The sequence below is a fragment of the Notamacropus eugenii genome, chromosome 6 (assembly GCF_028372415.1).
Source record: "Notamacropus eugenii isolate mMacEug1 chromosome 6, mMacEug1.pri_v2, whole genome shotgun sequence".
Lineage (NCBI taxonomy): Eukaryota > Metazoa > Chordata > Mammalia > Diprotodontia > Macropodidae > Notamacropus > Notamacropus eugenii.
In genome coordinates this window covers 4,882,875-4,904,906 of record NC_092877.1, presented here as the reverse complement: position 1 = coordinate 4,904,906, position 22,032 = coordinate 4,882,875, and the positions used below count along the sequence as shown (strand labels likewise).

The window sequence follows — 22,032 nt, the reverse complement described above, 5'->3', positions numbered from 1 at the left end:
GTTTTCCAGATTACTTACGTCTGTGGAGGTGGGGCTGGGCAGGGACACAGGCTGAACAGGTGCAGGGAAAGTGAATGTGGTCTCTGTCTTTTCATTTTCAGGGGAGTCAGGATGACTGCATGGGGGGGATGCTGGGGTCAGGGCTCCAAAGCCCAGCACCGCATTGTATTTTGGAGGACGACCTACATTCCGAGAGAAAGGGAACAAAAGGGGAGGAGGGAAGGGGAGAGAGGGGAAGATGATCTTACATACCTTTGGCCAGTGATCCTCATTGGCTAGCATGGAAAAGGAAGTGGGGGAGCAGACAGGAGGTTAGTACAACAGTCACCAAGAGAGGAAGAGAAGCTGAGATTTCAATGTCATGAGAAACATGGATGTGACTCTCACAGCAGCAGCGCAGCGGAGAGGCACAGAACCTCAGAGATGGAGGGAAGATCCTGAGCTGGCACCAGCTCATTGCCAGGGCCTTTCATGTCAGGGGAGGAAATGGATGTCACAATCCCAATGGGGAGCTCAAAGCTGAGGATCCAGGGAGAGCACGTCTGTTCTCCCTGAGTCTGAATCCAACTTCCATGGATCTGGTGGCCTGGGGACCTGTGCACACCCTTAATCCAGGGCTCACTGCCCAGGACCTTCTTCCTTCTCTCTTTTGCCCACGCCATGCTCATTCTGCATCTAAGCACGAGCAGAAGCTGCCTGAAGCGACATTCACGTGAATCCCCCTTCTCACTTCTTAGCAGATCCAGGGAAAGATCTGTTGGAGTAAACCAACTAATGGCCACAATTATCAGGCTTATCAATGACTTTTCTTCCTCTTTCTTACTTTAGAGGGTGACTGACAAGTTTTACATTTACCACTCCTCTCCATAAAACTATAGGGATCAGCTGGAGCCAGAATTTTGAAAAGGGGGTTTCTCCCCAAGCTCCCAAGGTGCCCCCTGCTCAACAAGGTCGCTTGCTAAGGGGTCTGACTGCAGCAGCAGCCTCTGGAGTAGAGGCTCCCATGACCCAGTTCCAGGTCTGCAGCCCCTCATCCTCAGTGCCTCTAAGCTGCCAGTGATCAGAAGTGCAGTCAGCACACACAAAGGAAAAGGAGAAGGAGGACCAGAGGCTGGGCAGAAGTGCCCATCACCAGGGGAATGGGGCCTGGAGGCTGCTGGAGCTAACCTGGTCATGAGGGCCCAGTCTGCTTTTCCTGGGCTGATTTCTCAACCCAAGGACACAGTGTTAAGTTTAGCCCTATTTCTTCCCATTTACTCAATCTTGTCTATTCTTATGACTGACAGGGAGAGACTTTTGGATCCTGATCCCAACATCTAACATGGCTGTTATCATGTCTAGTTTCATGTCATTTGCAAATCTGATGTCACTGACAAAAAACCCAGCTCAGGGCCAAACACAGATCCTTGGGGCACTCCACTGGAGACCTCTTTCCAAGCTAAAATGATGCCATTTATGATCATTTTTTGGTTCTAGCTATTCAGTCAGTCTGGAAACTGTCCAACTGTACTACCACCAAGCCCGCTCTTTCCTCCTGCTTTCAAAGCCAGTGAGGGAGCCTTTATCAAATGCTTTGCTAAGCCCTGAGTCACAGCTCATCTACAGCATTCCCTGATCCTAAAGATTAACAGAAGGAAGGGAACTGGACCTGTGACTTCCAAGGTGCAGGGGACTCTCAGGTAAGCAAAGTCTAGTCTCAGAGAGTTGTCATAAGGACTGAGAGATTAAGGGAACTGCCCAGGGATCACAAGCCAGTGTGGTCAGAAGAAGGTCTTGAATCCTGGTACTTTGGACCAGTTTAATAAATCTGTCATAAAAGGGAAAAAAAAAAAAGACTTGTTCTTGATCTAGTCATGGTGGCTCTTTGGGATCACTCGCCCTCTTTCACTTTAATTTTATATTCTAGATTTTGCCAAGAACAAGACCAGACCCACTCATTGCTCTCTCCTTTTTTCTGAAAAACAACTTGTCTTTTTCATGTGCTACAGCACCTCCCTGGTTCTTCATGATGTTTCTGAGACCCCTGAGCCAGACTTAGCAATTGTATTGATCAGGCTTTGAGCACCTTGAGAGGTCTGGGTCCTGGTGACATGGCCATGTAGGTGCCACTTAGCTCTTTCCCCTCTTGTTTCCAGGCCCAGGATGGCTGTCCTTGGCTGGGAGGACAGCTCTAACTTCCTTCAGTCATCTGGGAGGTCCTATCCCTTTTCTTCCCCGGTCTCAGTCCTTCCTGGACCTTGCCACACTTTGGTGCTTATCCTCCATTACTTATCTCTGTTTCCACTGCCTGCACATGTCTTTCTGTTTCCTGATGAGTTCCCTGTACAGACACATTGGTTTCTTTATACATCTCTCCCTTCTCTTTCTCAGGGAAGCCCCAGATGTGGGCTGACTTCCCCTACAGAATTCTAGTCCATGGGATGCTCTTGGCCCAATCTAGGCTGCACAACTGATTACTGTCCTCTTTCCTCCCCTCTCTTACAGACTCTAAGGCAGAAGGGTCCCTTCCCTCCTCCATGCCCATTCTCTCCCACTAGCTCCTCCCTGTCAGTCCTCCATTCACCTTCTAGCCCTCTAAGGGGCTTAGTTTAGACACTGGGAAGAATTTCCTGATAGTTAGTATTTATTCATATTAGAGTCTACTACCACTTGAGGGAGGGTAGGTCTTTTGCTTTTTTTCTAGATCTCTGAAAACAGGAGTCATTTCTGCATGTGTGGCTTTGGTGGAACCCTGACTCAAGGCACAGTAACACACTAGATAACCTCTCCAGGCACTGACATGACTTCTGACAGCATTAAGTGTGCTCCTAGCCTCCTTGTACTAGGATTCAGGGATATTACATCACATGGAAAAAGGTACCCTGGGATGTCTCACAGGTATCCAAGAACCATTGGGTCCCTTTTTAAAGGACTGATCCCATATTAGCTCATTCAGACCAGTGCAGAGAACTCATCAGGAGAGTTCTGCCTCTGAGAGTAGCACAGAACGTCAAGACCGAGTCTGAAACGAACAAGTTGGGATCATGGGGACTTCCTGGTTTCTGAGGGGTATTTGGATAACCTTTTCTTGCAAACATGGGGGATTCTATATGACTTACTTGCCCTTCCTAGAAAGTCTGAAGCACAAGAAGTTTAGCATACTATTCTGCCTCCTGGCAGCAGCAGCAGGACCCAGATAGTAAGAAGAGCCCCCCAGCAAGAGGAGGCTCTGCTCTGCTAGGTGATGCCAAGATGGTGCTCAGCACTCTGTGCTCTTAGTGAATGGCTTGGTACGCTTGGGGCAGAAAGGTGGCAGAAAGGTTCCATCCCCTGCATCTTTCAGTTAAACATCTACAGCCTTCATGAGAAATCCCCTAAGCTTTCTCTTCCCATTCTCAACGAATAAAGGACGACTTTCAGGTGGGGCGGATGCAGGGCACAAACAGACAGCAGGGCATTAGCAAGGGAGCAATAGTGAACGACATTCACCTCTCTTCCGGGTCCCAGGATGCATTGTGCTGTTTAGGTACGTGACTGCACTCTTCTTACGCTTTAGGAACACAAAAAGGGAACGTCACTGAGTTGCTAGGTTATTATTAAACACACACAATGATGAGCAAGCTGAAAATATGGGACTTGGTGACTGCCCAAAGGAGGCCATGCCTGTCAGACTCAGCACTAACGGGTCTTACTGCTGAGAGACCTGGTTCTCAGACCCACTCACCCCTACCCCGCACCCCCCATGGCTGCAATGTCCATGCTCAGAGCCTGCCTCACACTGGGCAGGCCCTTTATCCTGGGCCTGTGTTTGTTCAAACTCAGGCACCAGGGAGGTGGAACAACTGGAAGACAGATGTGAGGGCACTGTTTCTGTGAGGGGGTCTTCAGCAGCTGAAGGGAGGACCAGCACCCAAACTCTGGCCTGAAGTACCTCAGGCTCAAACACGGCTCCACTGTACACGGGGTTGGCTGTCGTCCTTCTTTTCCTTTCTTGCCTCTTGCTCTGGATTTCTAGGGAGAAGAGGGTCAGACCAGAAAAGGATGATTTTGGAGAGCACCTCATTCCCCTGGCAGGCTGGGCACCTGGAGATGAGCACTTACAGCAGGCCTAGGAGGTTCTGTAAGCCGGCATCTCCTGGGCCTGGTGCCTGGCAGCAGAACAAGCTCACCTACCCCCACCTGCCACCAGGCAGAAAGTAACATAGGCTATCAGAGCAAGGGGACATTCAAAAAATCAAGACCAGGACTCCTAGTCAAGAATTGAAAGGAACTTCTCCCCCACCAGAAATGACCCAAGTAAACATGCTTTGTTTGTTTGTGCTCTGTGCTGAGGCCATTTTCTGTTCCAGGATTCATTTCTTCAAGCAGCAACAATGATTAAATGCCTGTGATGCTTAGGCCTCGGGGCTAGGCTCGAGAAAAGCTTCAGAAACAGGGGGTCAGGCCCATACCCAGGCAACACTGTCCCTTTTCTTACCTTCTAGATGGTCATGCGTCACCAGCCCTAAAGATACCATGAAGGCAAGTTTCTGTGCCAAAGAAAGAAAAAAACCAATATACTTTAGGGTCATCATGCAAACAGGCTCCTCACTGACCTATGGGGAAGCTACAAGGGGCTGATGGCTACAAGGGAGAAAAGTCAAGGTGAAAGCCCAGACCCTTTGGCTCACATGTGGAAGGCCTATCTATTTCAAGGGCAAGTGGTCTCAGGCCTTGCCTTTCCCAGTGAATGGAAAAGCTGATGTCCAAAATGAGTCTCTCAAAATGAAGAGGACATATTAGGCATCCAGTAATCCTGTCCAAGGGACTCCAAAGTCTCAAATGCTTTCCTGGGTATTCCCCAGGGAATGCAATTACTGAACTTCAGAGAGGGGATACCACGGGGCAAGGGGCTTTCTCTGTGGGAATATGTGTACAACTGCGTCCAAGCAGGAGGGAAGGAGGGCAAGGAAAGGCCGGGAGTGTAAGCTGCCCCTCGCAGAGCTCTGGTCTTCATTTCTGGACAAATACCTGTGGATTCTCTTCTCGTTTTGGCTTGGGTGCAACAGGTGGGGTGATGGTTCGACTTTCCGCCTGCTTCTCTTCTGTCTCCGTGTGTGATTTCATGGTCTGGGAGAGGAAAACCAAATGCCAAAACTGAGAATCTCTTTTTCTTGAAAAGGAAAAGAACAAGGCCCACATTTTTGCTACCACCCACAGCAGCAACAGGAAGAGGAAGCATGTTAGCAGCCTGTGGACCAGAATCATTATTACAGGTTCTACGTTAGCAAAAAATAAAAAGCAAATTTCCAGGTAAAATACTATGTTGTACAATCAGCAAAAATACGCACAGCTGCAGAAGCCTGAATGGTCAAAATGAGCATTGAACATCCAGGTGTAACTTGCGGGAGTCAAAGAGACTGCCCTCTCTGATGTTCAGGGCCAGCAGGACCTGCTTCGAATGTTCGACTGTCCACAGGGTGCTTTGAGATCTGATCACCACGTACAAAAAGACCTCCTACATCACCAACTGTTTCCAAACAATACCACTTCAGTTAAATCTTCCCAATTTATCCAGGTGATGTATTTGCCTTTTCCCTCATGCTGTAACAATTGGCCTGGTCCTGGGGCGAGCTGAAGTAAACTCTTTTCTGGGGTCAATCAACTGGACACCCACTGTGGGGTATAACAAACCAGGAGTGGCTCAGGTGGGGCATAAACAGGGGCAACACCTTTTAGAGATATCATGGGCACCCCTAGGGGTTGGAGTGAAAAGCATGGAACAATCATTTGCTGAGCAGAAACCAGGTGAACACAGCAATGGCTAGGAGAGCCTGGGACCAGGGGAGAAGGCCATCGGCAAAGAGTGGAACTGGAGATGATGCCAATGGGACAATTTCTCTTTGCAGAACTCTATCAAGAAGCAGCTGGCACTCCGTAACAAAAAGGATGGAGACAGGCTGGAAGGAGTTCAGAGAAAGGCAACCAAACTCATGAACAGCCCCATGGGATAGAGCTGGAGAAAGATTAGCAGTGTTCTACATCATGACTCCCCGTTACCCAAGGTCCCAGTAACTGACTACTACCAATGTCCAAAGGGTGTCAAGAGCATCTGACAGGACACAGCAAGGAGAATCGTGGCTGAAAAGAGGAACAAATTTCATGGAAGTCCTGGGGAGAGGCTCCTCCAAAATCTAAGAGATGAAGCTACGAATGCTGTGTTGCTTGGGTATTTAAACACAACTGGATCACACACTTGAGAAGAGAAGCCATGGCCAGGAGAAAGGCAATCTAGACCAAGGCAGGCAGGAGAGATGCTTCAAGGGCATCGGATACATAATTTCCCCTCTTCACCCAGGCTCATTTGCACAGCAGTGACTGTACCAAAGCTAGCAAGTCTCCACAAACAAGGAAGGCTTGCATCTGCACAGAGGAGAGTAGCCAGTGCATATGAGAACACCTTTCTTTTTAACCCAAGAAGGCTTTACCCATTTAATTGATGGACTCCCTAAACATCAAAGGGTGTATGAAAATGTGGAAACAAGACTGTCAACATTCATATAACTTATGACTTTTTCCTGCTTCAAGAATTTCCATTCCACTGTTCTGAATACGGACAATAATCACCTAAATAAACAGACTGTTGTATCAGCATCGACATCATCTATTCATTTATTTATTCCTAACGGGAAGCAGCAGGATGTTGTGCTGGAAAGGTCTCCAGCTGGTTGGGGGGCTGTCATCTGAAGACCAGTTTAGCTAAATCCAGGCTGGCTACAAGATGAGAACTTAGCCAACATTGATTCTCCATTTTTTTCCTTTTTAATATTCTTTTTTATCCTGAACTTAACACTGTCCAAAAAAATAAGTCTTTCCAAATGTTCGTATGGACTACTGAGCCCAACCGGCGGGAGAGTCTTCCAAGCTTGTGCTGATCTGATTAACTGCAGTCAGACACACTGCACGTGGTCCCTGACTTCCCTGACGTCATACTGTCTCCGAGCATGAAGGACACTAACCAGCCACACAAAGCAGAACACAAAATAAAACTGTGGGTCTCCATTCTGTATGATGTACAATAAGTCACACATGTTACTTTCAAAACTGTCCTGTTTCTCTAGGCTTCTTTCCAAACATCCTTTTGTCCTTTTCTGTGCAATTAAAAATGTTTCACTGGCTTTCCTTTGGGGTATCACTATTTCTACCTTGCCTCTCTCTTTTCCTCTACCTTCTCAATTAAAAGTGGAGAAAAATTCCCTTGGAACAAATGAGTGGGTAACGAGGCTTTCGCCTGTGTGTCTTTTGGAGACAGGACTGGTCACTGTATTGAACAGAATTCCTAAATCTTTTCAAGATGCTTTCCTTTACAGCGTTGTCTCTACATAATTGGTTCTCCTGGTTCACAGCAAAGAGCTGACTATGGGTCCCACAAGGCTGTGCTGGGCCAGTGGAAGCCCTGGTAGGTCCTACCAAGCTGGAGGTATCTGTTTTGTGACAATCAGTTTATCTAAGGATGGAGAGGTGATTCACAGGGTGATTAATTTTTCAATTTATTTAAAATATATAAAATAGAAATTTATTTATAGGGTGATTTATATATAGATATATAGGGCAATTTATTTTTCCAGCCATAGAAACTAGGGGTGGACATTTACTAAGTCACATAAGGGGGTGAGATTTGCAGCGATGGAGGAAATGGCACGTTTATGAAATCAGAGATCCCTGACAATGTTTCCTACAGTAGCTAAGCACCACATGGATGCTCGAGAAATGCTCCTTGATCAGACGCTTGTGAAGGGCCTTCTATGAAAGCACAGAGCAGGTTGTGATCTGCATGGCTGAAGGTGTAAAACCATAGACCCTTTCAACAACAGTATCAAGCAGAGTCAAACCAACTTTACCTTTCTGTCATGAGGAGTAACTGCTAATAACTCTCTTGGTATAGCCCCAGTTTTAGGGAGGAAGGTCTGAAACTAGAGCTTACTAAGAGAAAGAGTGGATCTGGGACAACACAGGGAAATAATGCTATCTGGCAATTCTTTCATTTCTGGTAGGGAGAGGTGTTACCTGGGCCTCTGCAAGTTAGCCTGTACAGCAGCTTGGTTATTTTTTCCAGTTGTATTAGATCTTTTCACAAAGTAGCTAACCTATGCCTGATCAATGATGTTATCAGACTCCGGACCCACCGAACCTGTCCTTTTTTAATGGGTCACTAAGCACTAGATTAACCCAGGAGACAACATAAAAGAGTGTCTATAAAGATGAAATGGAGTGAAGGAATGCCTGGGCAGGGACAGGAGGCCAGCCTCTGCAGCTGTGGGAGAAGAAATACTGAGTTGGAATTTGGGAGATCCAGGTTCTAGGCTTGTCACCGGATGTCATCAGCTAGCTGCGTAGACCCTGGCTCTAGGTCTGTGGATGAGGCAGATGGAGGAGATGACCAGCATGGCTCCTCCTAGCTCTGAGTTCCACATATTCACACAAGTTGCTCCTGGATACTTTCTTTTCTCGTAAACTTGTCCATGGATCCCCAAACCCTTCATGCCCTTGTCCTGGTATAGCAGTTTGTCCCCATCAACAGCAGCAGGGGCTGCTGGGCACTCATGGGAAAGGCCTTTCTTTGGGTTAGACATAAGGCATAAGCACAAGCTGGAGCCTGTCCAAAGAAAGACAGCCATGATGACCACCCATATAAGGGTCAAAGACACTTGAGGATATCTTCCCTAAAGAAGAAAAGATACAAGGGACACATAAAGTATCTCAAGGGTCTACATGGAAGTAGCCCCCCCAGGGACTCCAGAACGCCTCACCACCTACGAGGAGGGGGGTTTGATCCTTCCAGACAATGATACTGCACCAGGACTCCTTCCTCGAGGGTCAGCATACATTCCTCCCTCATATCCTTCTCATCCCAGGGATTCTGAATCCCTGGCTGATATACCAACTCTACTTTTCATCCCTAACTGCCTTCCTCCTTATTCTGATACCCTTCAAACATAGCCCACCCCCCATATCTCACTCTAGGTCTGTCCCCCACTCCTCATTCTGCCAATGTAAATTCCTTCTTTTTGCTAAACCCTCTGAAGTCTGGCTTCTGACCTCATCATTCACCTGAGATTGTCATCCCCTGAGCTCCAGTGCTATGCCACATTTAATGGTCTCGTCTTAGTCCTCGTCCTTCTTGATCTCATCACCTCTCCCCTCCTGAACACTCCTGTCTGATATTTCACAAGACTGTTGTCTCCTGGTTCTCCTCCCATTCATCAGACTGCTGTGGTGTTGGATCTTTGCCCAAGTCACCCCTACCGCATACCCCCAGGCTATCGGCAGTTCTATATGAACTAGTCATTTTATTAGTTGGATTTTAATAAGGTAAATAAATTATTTATATACTCTCGGTGTGCTGTAAATACTCTTCCAGTTAGCCCTGGATGATCTGAGTGACTGACACACAAAGACGTCTGTAATCTACGCCTATTTTCCCCTGTTAATGGGCATTCTATTATTTGGTCTCCTGGGCTGTCTTTTCATCTGCTGTGCTACCTGGATTAGCCCTCCTAGGTTCCCTTACCATCTCTCCACAGATGACTCCTAGATCTCTCTCTCTCTATTTCTCTATCCAGTCAGGGTCTCTCCCTGAGCTCCAGGTCCAGGTCAGGGGTAAGGAACCTGTGGCCTCAAGACCACATGTGAGATTTATTCTGTGAAGTCTGGATTCAAAGGGCCGCACTGAGGACCTAGAGGGCTACATATGGCCTCAAGGCCACAGGTTCCCCACCCCTGCCCCAGGCCTTTCAAACTTGTTCCTGGTTCTCTTCACTCCCCGCCTACATTCACTGCAGGCCTTGTCTCTTGTCAAGTGCAGTCATTTCTACCTTTCTCTCAGCCAGCCTCCTAGAACAGCCCTCTGACTAGGACAACAACCGGACCCTTCTCTTCAGTCTCCCACCTACAGTCCCTCCCCTGTCTGATGGGTCCTCTACATCGCCGCCACAGTGCAGGCCACTCCTTTCTCCCCACTGGCTCCCTGTTACCTCCAAGACAAGCATTCCTGCTTCTGTTGGGCACGTAAACTTCTTCACCATTCATTGGGCAGGTGAATGCCCTTCCCCCTTGCCCAGCTACTTGGATCTTAACCTGTTGTTGCTCCTCTATACCAGTACTGCCTTTGTACTGGCTGGAATGCCTGGCCTGCATCCTGTCTCCCTAAACTGGCTTCCCTCATGGCTTTCAAGGCTCAGCTGAAGCACTGCCCTCTTTCTTTGGGAGGCCTTTTCCAGGCCTCCTTCCTGCTGGGGCCTTCTCTTCCATCCAGTTCTCCCTCTGCCCTGCTCACACACACCCCTCCCCCAGTAGAATGGAATGGTAGCTCTTTGGGGGCAGACTGGTGGTTGGTAAACACCGAATAAATGTTTACTGACTGACTGACTGACCTCCAACAGGAGCCCTTCTGACTTCTCTCAGATCCTACCCCTGTCAATGGTATTGGGATGACACTATGCTGAATTAGATACCAGGACATCCCAAGAATGGATTCTGTCGCCATGACCAGCTCTTTCTAAATATAATCCTACGATGCAAGGAGGCAGGCCAACCTAAAAAAATAAAGCCTGAGAGGATATTCCTCCCAAGGAGAGTGAAAAAAGGCAATCTATTTTTAAAAAGGAATATTTTCCTTTTTAAGAATTGACAGCTCTTCTACTGGTGTCCCACCTGATGTCAAAAGCCTTTACAAAACAAACAAAAAACTTCAAAAACTAACTTCAGCTAGGTCTGGAAGTCCATGGAGGTTCTCGGCATGTCCTCTCCATCCAATATCTCATTTAGAAATATTGAGAAATTCTATTTTCTTAACCTCTTTGTCCACTGTCTGACCTGATCTGATTGGGAAATCTCACCCATCTTAAACAAGTAATTACAAAATGAGGCCTCGCCCTTCAGCCTTTTCATCAGAGGCCTAGAGGCCTGATCAGCCCAGGACAGAAAACTCCTGGAAAGATCAAGAGTGTAACGACCTGCCCAAAAGGAGTGCCCAGAAGCATCTCCATAGCTCACCTCCCACCAGGTTAAAAGGAGAAGGATTCTCTCCAAGTTACTACTGTTCTGTAGGATGAATCCAGATGATCGCCTACATCCTGTCCTCTTGTGTAACTTGGGATTGTGGAATTTTGTCTTCTGTTGGGAAGTCTATAAATTCTGAGTGGAAATGGCTGTGCCAGAGAGCTCCACACAAGGATGAGGGATGTTTGTTCCTTTGGGTTTTTCACTCTAAAGTTGAGATGCTTAGAATGACTTAATTAATACATCTGTGTCTGGCTAATTCATGCCCAAAACAGGCATCACTAAAAGGTCAGGGTTCAGGAAGGGAAGAAAAAACAGAAGAAAAACTTTTTCAGGAGAAACAAAAATCACCCTTCCTTGGAGATATCATTATCAGAAGGGGAAGGGGAGGAGATTAACAAAAAGAAAAACAGCTGTTGTCCAAATTAACCATTTCTGTCTGCGCCGTGAGTCCTTTCTGGGAAGCAGGAAGATGAAGAGTTTTGGGTGCTTGGAGAATGAGATTCTGGTGCTGTGAATCTCTGCTCTAGGCATAAGCCAAGCACAAGTGTAAATCCTTGATGTGAGCACTGCAGGGCCTTCACAACCTGGATCCTGCCTAGCTGTCTGGCCCTTCTCCTCCAGCCAAACAGAAATCCTTTCTGCTCACCCCCCACTGGTCCTGCTTTCTTGATCGGATCCCCTGATCTTTACTGTGCCCCTCACCACCTGGTGAAGCCCCTTCTTGGTCTAAAGACACAACCACTTAAGCCTTAGCCCTGACCAGCCCCTGCAAACAGGGGAGTGAGAAAATGCTGCCCTCCTACAATCTCCTGGCACTCTGCCCCAACCTCTTGCAGGTGGCTGAATCTCATTAGTTCTTTTACTGAGGCTCTTTGGGGGCCAGCACTGGGTGCCCCTCTGTCAGATTATAAATGCACTGACAACAGGTTCTGCATCAGGTCTCTCTCCATCCCTGGCAGCTATCACAGCTCCCTGCATACAGGAAATGCTCAGCGGTGATGAAGATGATGCTGGCTGTTCCAGTGGCTCTTGGCCTCAGAGAGAGGCACGAGCAGCACATTTGGTTAGCCTGGTCCTGGGACAGCACATTTCCAAAAGGCCTTTTTGGTCATCACCATTTGGCAGAGCTCTCTGATGGACGGGGCTCCGTTTAGGAGTCAGTGACAACATTCTTCTACATGGTCCTGCTTTTCTGGGGAGAGCCCCTCTTCCCCCAGCACTGATTTTTGCTGAAAGGTGAATCTCTCCTGTCTCTCTTCTGTGGGCAGGTGTTTCTGTGCTAGGGCCCTTTCCCTGAGATGCTCTGACCTCGTTTCTTTCTGAAGGGACACATAGACTGGAAAGTTGCATGAAAGTTAGCCTTTGACAGTGAGGCTGAAAATGTCTCTATCCTCGAGGGTGAAAAGGACTTTGCCAGATTCTTTTTAAAGCTCTGTTTTTGCCCCTTTTGGTCTCATTTCCAGAACAACTGTGTCAGAGCTGAGATGTGAAGCTTGTTTCTGACCTGCCTGAAAGGAATGTGGCCCCCATTCTGTGCCTCAGCATCCTGAGTAAGGCAGCAGCAGGAGCACACTCTGTGGGCTTTCCTGGAGAGCCAACAGAGGTCCTATGCTGAGCATCCCTGAATGCTGACAAGACAGTTTTCTAGGGCACCTGCAGATGGTACCTGTTTCTCGAGGCTTGGCTTGCTGAGCTGCACAGTCTGAGGCCCAGCCAGGCGGGCCCCAGGAGCGGCGATCACAATGCTGGTGAGCTGGGCCATGGGGAATGTCTTGGCAATGGTCGCTGTCTGCCCGTTCACGACGCGCACGGGGTGGATAGAGTTCTGGGACGTGGGCAGGGATGTAGGGGTGAATTTGGTCAGCATCACAGGCCTCTGGATGAGCTGAGGAGCTGCCAGCATTGGAGGGGGTGCGGGTGCGATGGGGATGTTGTTCTGGGCCACTGGTTTGGGCCGGACCTGCAGGGGAATGAAGCAAAGAGCAGCCCTGACTCACTGTCTTCTCATTCAAAACATCTCCTGGAAGCTAGAAGTAAGAGTTAGTAAATGACCTGAAGTTATCTGTCCCACTGGATGCCAATGCCCTCTGAGCCCAGAGCCTTGAGAGGGCTATCAGCTCTCATAGAACCTCCAATGCCATCCTGGGCCCCTGGCACAGGCCATGCCTGAATTCAGGGCTCAGGAGTCCTGGGCACCTGTATTTATCATGCTTCTTCTCTACACAGAGCTGGTCACAGTTCACTTTCTAGCTTCTTCACAGACATCAGAGTCCCAGCTCCTCCAACATTTCTGACTTCCAAATTACCTGCTCTTAGCTGTCATCCCAGCTCTGCTGTGACCCTAGAAAAAGCTCTAGACCAGAGGTTCCCGAACTTATTTGGCCTACCATCTCCTTTTCAAAAGAAAATCACTCAGTGCCTCCCTGGAAATCTTTCTTTATTCCTTTAATGGTTTTTTGAAATTTAAAAAATTATTATAAATTTGCGGATGTTTTTCCTGCATTAATATTTTGATGACGTAATACTGCATCATGTAACCATAACAAGTCATCACACACACATATTCCTGCCAACGTGTGCTAGACTTTCCGACAATGCGCGACGCTTGCCTGCCCACACTTGCTTGTTAAGACCTGTTGGTGGACTTGACCACTGAGGTGTCATAACTTGCATTTTGTGTGTTTATTTGGAAATAATGTAATCATGACTTTAACCCTGTTACACAACAGACGTATGAACACGCAAGAACAGTTTTTCAAAATCCTCTTCTCTTTATGCTTCCACTGCCCCCTTATTTTTATTCAATGCCCCCAACTGCACTCCCTGGATCAGTCCAGTGCACTCAGGGGGTGGTACTGCCCACTCTGGGAACCTATGCTCTAGACTCACTATTGCTAATGGGCCTCCTGTGAGGGTGGCTCTTGTTGGAAATTCCCATCCTGCCTGCCCAGCAAGTCAATCTAGCAGAGGTTTAACTGTGCCAGAACAGGTGCTGGTCACTGTCTAAGAATTGAAATAACACCCTAAGGGGTCTATCCAGCTGCCGTTATTTGTGCCAAGGTCAAAGACCCTTTGGACAATAACAAGACACTAGGAATACACGTCAACAGTTCTCACAAGAACTCTGTCATTAGGTAGTGTAGACATCACCACTTCTCCTGTAGATGAGAAGAATGAGGCTCAGATGATGTGCAGGGCCACACAGCTTGGTTAAGCCTTCCTGTGCTGGGCGCTCCACTCTGCCCCCTGACTTGTAAGGGCAGAACTCACAGTCCTCTCAATGAAGCTGACCCCTTCTTCCTTCACTTTTTATGTTGCTAGCATATAGTCACAGGTTCGTAAGAAATACAGGGGAAAAGAAACCCCTTGGAAATCGGTTTGTCTCTTCCTTGCTACCAGGAAGGAACTGGTCAAATGACTCCAGAGTTTCCCTTATGGTTAAGAGGTGTTCCAAATCTAGAGAGCATTTCTAAGATTCTGTCTGTTGTTCCCTGTTAAGTGCTGATGACATGTCCTTTACTGGGGACTAGAAATCAGCACCCAGAATTATCTGTCAAATGTGACCTGAAGAGAACGGCTCTTAGGCCGCCTCCCTTCACTGGGCTTGTCTTCACCCACTTACCTGGGGAAGAAAGTTTGGACGAGGAGTGAGTCTGGGAGGAGGGATAAACTGTGGTACTTTGATGGGCTGAGGAGGTGTTGCTTGAACCTGCTAAGCAAACATGAAAGAAACAGTTAAACTGGAGGAGATGGTTTGCTTGCAGGACCAATGAAGCTAAGCTCCCTAAGAGTGTTTTTGGGGTCACTTCTCTTTGGAAGATGGGCTCTCCCCCTGCCCCACCCCCCAGCCATCCCATTCTTCTGTGAACCCCCTTTCTCTTCCATCACACACCTAACTGTAGAACATGGCTGGCAGAGCGAGCTCAGCCAATTTCCTTTGAAACTCTCCAACACTTGCACTTATGTATTAAAAAAAACAAACCAAACTGGCTCTACAACACAGGCAAGTTTCTGTCAAGTGTGGCTGGCCGGCCAAACAGCTCTTCACCTAATAGAGGGGTTCTTATCTGAGCAGGTTTAAAATTGTAGGAATAATGAATGGGCTTCTGGCCAAGGTATGGCATGTACCTGACAAGGACTCAGGAGAACATCTTTGCCTGGAACTTTGCAGATTTCATTAAAAAAGGCCTTAAATTGAAAAGGAAAAGATAGAGAAAACTGCCCAAATCCACCCACTGAGCTAGATGCCATACAGAGTAACTCTAGCACGGGACAGAAGAATGGTCACAGAAATACCCAGAACTAAAAGGAGAAAAAACTTTAAAAAGAAAACAAGCAATCAAGCCTCTAACCCTGGGTGTCTATGTACAAAGACAGCATTAATGAGCATTTACTAATAATGATTAATTAATGATGACTGAGAGAACGTACTACAAGGAAGAAAATGGGGCTTCTTGGGTCTCTTGGAAAAGACTCAGAAGAATGAGACCTGTGACTGAAATGTGAACCTGGAGCAGGATCCTTTATTCAACAAAAACAACTCAGAAAAAGGGTGGGGGGAAGAGAGGAGCTATACAGAAATGAAAACAAAGTCGATGCCCATCTCCAGGGAAATGACTCAACAAACTTAATACGACTGGAACAAACATTACTGTGACAGAAGGAACAAGGAGGGGGAAGAACACAGAAAAGTCTTACAGGATGCACGTACAACTACACTGGACACTGGGCACAGAACATTATAGAATCATGACTGAGCATGGTCCACCTCTATAGACAAAGGTGGGGTGTCGGGGGTAGAAACACTGCAAGCGCTGGCAAATCCAGCTGATACACTGGTTAATTTTGCTAAACTACCCTGCCCTCTTTAAATCATTTTGTTCTAAGGAATGGCCTACTGTGCGAAGAAATAAAGGTAATGTAAAAACCAAAGCTATCAAAGATTCTTATTAAAGATGATGGCAAATAGACAAAGAGTCTTTGAATCAGATCTCAACCCATGAATGGACAACTTCGTGTCTCTAGGCATCTGCTGGAGAATCTCTTCTTCCAAAGTAGAGCAATTTCTTGACTTGACTTCAGGGTCATTTCCTCATCCACGGAAAATTTCTATTCTGGATTTGATTTTCACCAATAAGGAGAAATGGGATACTATGGGAACTTGGGGAGGGGAGGATCTACTGCATCTTAGACTTTGTGATGTAGAAGCAAAGGAAAAGCCAGGAAGTGTCTGACACATATCCTAGACTGGGGGTGAGTTCTTCTCAGTGGGTACAATCTCATGGACTCTTGGTTTTTACATGAGAAGTCAGTACAGGAGGCTCTCACAAATAAGATTCTAAAGATGGTGAGAGAAATAGCAGTGAGCAGGGAAGAAGGGCTGCTGCTAAAAAAGAACGATGTGGACATACAGGGCGTGTCCATAAGGCGAGAGTAGGGGCAGGTGAAGAGATGATGTTCAGTGAGTTCTCTAGGAAAAGAGGAGGATCAGAAATAGGAAGAATGATGCTGGTGAAAAGCTGAGAAGAGGGAGGGCTCTTCAGCTCTTTTCTGAAAGGACAGAGCAAAGACAGCCTGTGAGGAGTGGAGCAGAGACCCAGGAGAAGTCAGCTGTCTTCAAGGAGGCCAAGGCACCAGGCGCAGGTGAGCTAAATGTCCTTGGATCCACTGCCACTGATTCCTGAAGGGCTGTCCTCACTAAGAGGAGAGAGTGCTGCCACCAGCCCAGAGAAAAGTCATCCCTATTTTTAAAACGGGGACTAAAGACTATAAAATACAGACTTGGGGAAGAGTGCTTTCCAAAATGTGGAATGGCTCGACTTGACTTCCAGGCAGAATTTTAGACTGGACTACTGACAGAATGGTGAGTGAGGTCTAGAAATGAGAACGACAACTAAGAGCCAACACAGTTTCATCAAGACCAGTTTCATTTCTTTTGGACATAGCGACATGGCCAACAGGAGCAGCAAGGATCTGGGTAGCAGTCACCTATCTTAGGGAGATATTCTAAACACAATTTCTCCCTTGAGAAGCAGATGGAAGGATGTGGGCTGGACGGAAGGCAGGCAGTTGGGCAGATCTGGAATTTAGATGAATGGCCAGACCTGAAGAACATCCCTTCACAGTCCAGTGTCAATCTAAAATGAGGTCTAAAGTGGAGTGCCTCGGGGATCTGCGTCTAGTCCTGTGCTATGGAATGCTAGGAATGCTAGGGACCATGCTGGATGGCAAGCTCAGGATCTATAAAGATGGCTACAGGCTGGAAAGCAGAGTTGAATACAATCAAATGGAAAGTCCAACACATGGGCTCACAGAACCAACTTCACAAGTCAAACATGGGAGCAGCATGGCAGGTCACAGTTTGTGTGACAAGGATGGGAGGGACACTGACTGTGCTGCAAGATCCCTAGGTATTCCACAGCAGCTGACCTCACCAATGTGATGCCAGGCATGTGTCCAAGACCAAGAGGTGACAGTCCTATGGTGCTCTCCCTGGCCACTCCTTTCCATGGTCTGTCAGGTGAAATGAGAACTAGGCTGCCTTCTTCCTCCTGGACTCCTCTTCACCTTTAGAAAATAGACCAGCAGCATAGAGCTGGTCCTGGAGGGAGACAGACTAACCAAGAGTCACCCAAGAGTCAAAGGTTACCCTGACGGCATTCCCATTCCCAGGTTCAGTCCCTTTATAGGAGTATGTATCTTACGTATAGATATATATGTGCATACACACATATACACACACACATATACATACATACATATACATACACACATGTATGTATATATACATATATATTGCTCCCCCCATCAGGATCATTTTTATCACTGATGGTTACACAGATTACGAAAACTATCATTCTCAATGGTTAATAGATAATTATTATTGACAGATGTACAGGTAAGGGTAATTACTATGGTCATCACTGCACTGACTGCAGAGTTGCTGTAAGGACCAAATGAGGTATGCGTGGAACAGAGTGAGTGCTGGAGGAATGTCAGCTACTGTTGCTGTTGTCACAGGGCCACATGCCTTGTGTATAGCATTCCCCCGACTAGAACATGAGCTCCTGAGGTTGGATCAACAAGCCTTTATCAATTCCTCCCTACTATCGACCAAGAACTCTGTGCTCAGTGCTGGGGATGCACAGAAGCTCCTGCCCTCAGGGAACTCAAGTCTAAGTAGGGAGACAAATGTGCAAACAACCATAGACAAACATGAGATAGGGTACACTGGAGCTAATCAATGGAGGGAAGGTGTGAGTGAGCAGGAGGTGGGGGCCAGGGGAGCCAGGAGGCAGAGATGAGGAGGGAGCACCTTCCAGGCCTGGGGGACAGCCAGGAAAAAGGCCCAGATTCAGGAATGGGACTATCTTGTGAGAGAACCAGAAAGGAGGCTGATATCACAGTACCCCAGAGTACATGGAGGGCATGAAGTTACATGCAGCCTGGGAAGGGAGGGAGGCAGGTTTCTAAAAGTCAGATGGAGGTAACAGGGGAGCCACTGGGATTTCCTGGAAAGGAGGTGACATGGCCAGGGGCTGCTTTAGCTTTTTCTATCCTTTTGTAGCAGAGTGCCAGGGTTTGGCACACAGTAGGCACTTAGGTGCTTCTTAAATCACTGGGCTGAGTGCTTTAGGGGTTTTGTGAACCTGTTTATGGGCTCCTATGAGTCTCTTGCATCTTCTGCATTTTCAGTGGGTTAAATGCCTCCTATTCCCCATCTCAGACACACTTCCACATACATACAAACAAAGCTGGTGTTGTCCATTCAGTTCTAAATGCCACAATTTAGGAAGGTCATGGAGAAGTTGGAAAGTGTACTCAAGGAAAAGGACCAGAATGGGAAGGGGCCCCAGGTTTGTGCTCTACATGGAACGAGTGAAGGAGCTGGAGATTTTAACTAAAAGAAGATGATTTAGGAGAGACATGATAACTATTCTCAAGTACATGAAGGCCCATCACATGGAAGGACTAGACTGGCAGCAAGGCAAGTCTTGGCTCTACTTAAAGAAGGATTTTCTAACAGCCAGTCTCATCCCAAAGTACAATGCTCTGCCTTGGGAGGGAGGGTGGGAGGGAATTCTTCCCCAGGAGTCTTCAAGCAAAGACTGGATACCCTTAGATAGAGGGCAAAGGGGAGTTCGATGGCCTCTGAGGTCCCAGCAAACCATGATTCTGATCACTTCAGGTACCAACTGATCTCTGGCAGTTTCTTGCGGTAACCCCAAGTCACTAGCTCTGCCTTGCTTTAGACATTAAACACACCACCAACAAGGCCTCTTTTAGGAACACTCAGATCTGACTGCTGGCTGGCCTTCTCACAAAGGCTGCATAGACTGTCTCCCAAGGTGCAGAGCAGAACAACTCAGAAAAGGGTTTTACCCTTAAAAAGCTTCCTAATCATGTGGTTCTGGGCCGTCCTGCTGCAGGGCCCATTGTTTTTCTCCAAATAAACCACAATGACACCATCAATGTGCTGAGTTGGTTAGTATTAACAAAGTACTCTAAATGCCTCTTGAATTTCCTAAATTTGATCACACACATGCATGCTTAAAGAAGTCAATGTCAGAAGAGAAAATCTGAAAGGTCCCTGAATGGACCTGTTCTCTAAATACCCGGAGAGATTCCAAACCCTTGCTCACAGACACCCAAGGACCACAATTACTGGCTTACCAAAGTCACGGTGTTTTTTGCCACAATCTGAACAGCCTCTGCCCCGGGCCCAGCGACCTTACTCGACGTCTGGAGGTTGACCGGCGTGCTCTGCACGTCGGGGCCGAGCACGGCCTTCTGGCTGTTGATGGCAGTCACCATGGCAATGGTGGGTCTCTGGCCCACAACAGAGGCAGGCATGGTTGCGGTTGCTGCTTTCAGGACAAGAGGTAGTGTCTTTGTGGTGATCATAGAAGCTGCAGTTACAGTCTTCTGAAGGAGAGAGAAGGTACGTTAGGACGGGGCAGTGTGTCTACACTAGCTGCTATGATGCTACTAAGTTTTGAGGAAGCCAGGCCTAAGTCACACAGTCCACCAAGATGTTGGATATAATAACCTTCGTTCTGCTCAAAAACAGACTTGTTATTATCCTTCGGGGAAAGGAAGCGCTTGTGCTCCCAAGTGTCCAAATTCAGTTTCATTCTTTCGTGTGTAACCTCCTGATAACCACTGCAGCTTATATCATGTGTGATTTCAGCAATGAATGGGGTTTCAGAGATGCAGGGGGAAGGGAGAACAAATTCCTCTGTTTGACTCTATATTATTTTACCATGCACATTATTATGATATATTAATAAGCTATGTAAAAGTTGCAAAATTGATAGGGGCACACTTGATCCACCCTCAGTTTTAACGATCTCACCAAATGATGGGAAAATCACCATATAAGGTTAATGATTTGTCACTGACACAAAATTTGGGGTAAAATCACATTTTCTGATTATTACCCTGAGAAGGAGGAAAGGAAACTTATACAAGGATCACCACAATTTAATTCCTCTGAGGCTCCAAGTTTTATGAAATGTATCAACCCATTAAATGAGTAAATATTAGTTCTAAGTATTAGAGGATTATCAGATCCTCTGATTTCGAAGTTGGCTGTCACTAACTACAGAAACTTTCTCTAGAGAGTGCTATAGCAATCAGAGATTAAATAAAAGAAACCAAGAGAGAAGCACCCTTCCCCTTTCCCCCTACTTCAGACAGATACCAATGAATCTCCAGAACTGGATGGGATAAGGGCCTGGACTTGTTTCCACCGATGTTACCTGAATCTATGGAACGAGACTCTTATAGGTTCTCTCCCTGCAGTAATTGAATCTGTCCATTACAAAGTAAAAGGAGACCACCAACCACTAGACAGGTGCCTGACAGTTAGGTACCACTGAGGATCCAGAGAGCCTAGGAACAAGAAAAACCATCTGGTCAAACAAGCTATTGGCTGACGCTAACTCAGGCTTCCTTTTTTTAAACTCTCGACCAATCCAAAGCTCTCCATACTTTTGCTGGCAAATCTAGATGTCTCCAAAGGTAATACGAATTTCCTCCCTTACTATTCATGCACTTCAGTTTCTTTCATCAAATGGATCCACTCTGAGCCCCATTTCTGTCCTATAACCCTCCTCCCAACACCCACATTGACTCTGAGCACCTCTCTCTGCATTTTTAACTGCACACATTCGTTACTTGGTCCATCATCAGATCCCCACAGGATATAATTCAACCTTTCTTCACTAATAACATGAAGCAAAATACCCTCTGAACTTTTGCTATCCCTTTTTAAGAGGTCAGTGGACAAATGACTTTCCCCATTTTCCCTAATTTCTTCAATTATAAACTAGAAACATCAACATGTAACTATTACTCTGGGGAAAAGATACATCACTTGTTATTTTGAGGTGATAAAAACTCTAGATATGTTACCTTACTGAGCTACAGCATATAAGAGACCTATCACTAGCTGTTTTTCCTGAGCATTCTAAAATAAGGAAAAAACCCCTTTCCTATGAATAAAAAGGCTTTGCCAGATACGCTGCTCCTTCTGTGAACAGAGCTCTTCACGACAGGTTATTCTGCTTTTGTCCGACATATCCTGATCCTAACTGTGAGCTGGAGCAGGTAACAAACAAGCCCCACTTTCATCCAACCTGTGACCCCAACTCCTGCAATGTGCTGGCCCTTGCCAGAGTCGGGGCTTAACGTTTTATTCAATGATTAAGTATCCTTCAGGTGCACGTGTGGCCCCCGGGGCAGGGAAGGTGCCCGTGTCACCCACCATCTCTGCTCAGCACCTGAGACAGGACCCTAGGCACTAACGCAAAGCCCTGACGATGATAATGGCTCTGCCCTCCTGATCCCACACCACTCTTTGCATCAGGCCAGGGAGTAGGTGAACACAAACCACCGAAGAGCCAAGGTGGAAAGGGTTCTTTCCAGCAACTTGGTAAACCTAGAAAAATTCATTTTTCTTTCTAATTCTTCCCACAACAGAAACAAAGTATGGGGAAGAAGAGGGAA

General features: G+C 46.9%; 1 protein-coding gene across 20 annotated transcripts in view; it reads right to left on the bottom strand.

Moving 5' to 3' along the window:
- The window catches only part of PHF21A (PHD finger protein 21A), a 213,343-nt gene that overhangs the window by 13,629 nt on the left and 177,682 nt on the right, over positions 1–22,032 (bottom strand). For 14 of the 20 annotated variants that reach the window (XR_011968918.1, XM_072617697.1, XM_072617708.1 and 11 more), the window contains 8 exons: positions 19,696–19,947; positions 14,645–14,734; positions 12,689–12,982; positions 4,990–5,088; positions 4,457–4,508; positions 3,911–3,990; positions 3,469–3,529; positions 19–182 (listed from right to left, as the gene is read on the bottom strand). Coding sequence is in view for 19 of the 20 variants with exons in the window: in XM_072617697.1 (XP_072473798.1) it covers positions 19–182; positions 3,469–3,529; positions 3,911–3,990; positions 4,457–4,508; positions 4,990–5,088; positions 12,689–12,982; positions 14,645–14,734; positions 19,696–19,947 (1,092 nt within the window). In the remaining variant the exon portion in view is untranslated. Of the gene's footprint in view, positions 1–18; positions 183–252; positions 276–3,468; positions 3,530–3,910; positions 3,991–4,456; positions 4,509–4,989; positions 5,089–12,688; positions 12,983–14,644; positions 14,735–19,695; positions 19,948–22,032 lie in introns of all 20 variants that reach the window. The other 6 variants (XM_072617713.1, XM_072617711.1, XM_072617712.1 and 3 more) reach the window with 6 other exon arrangements.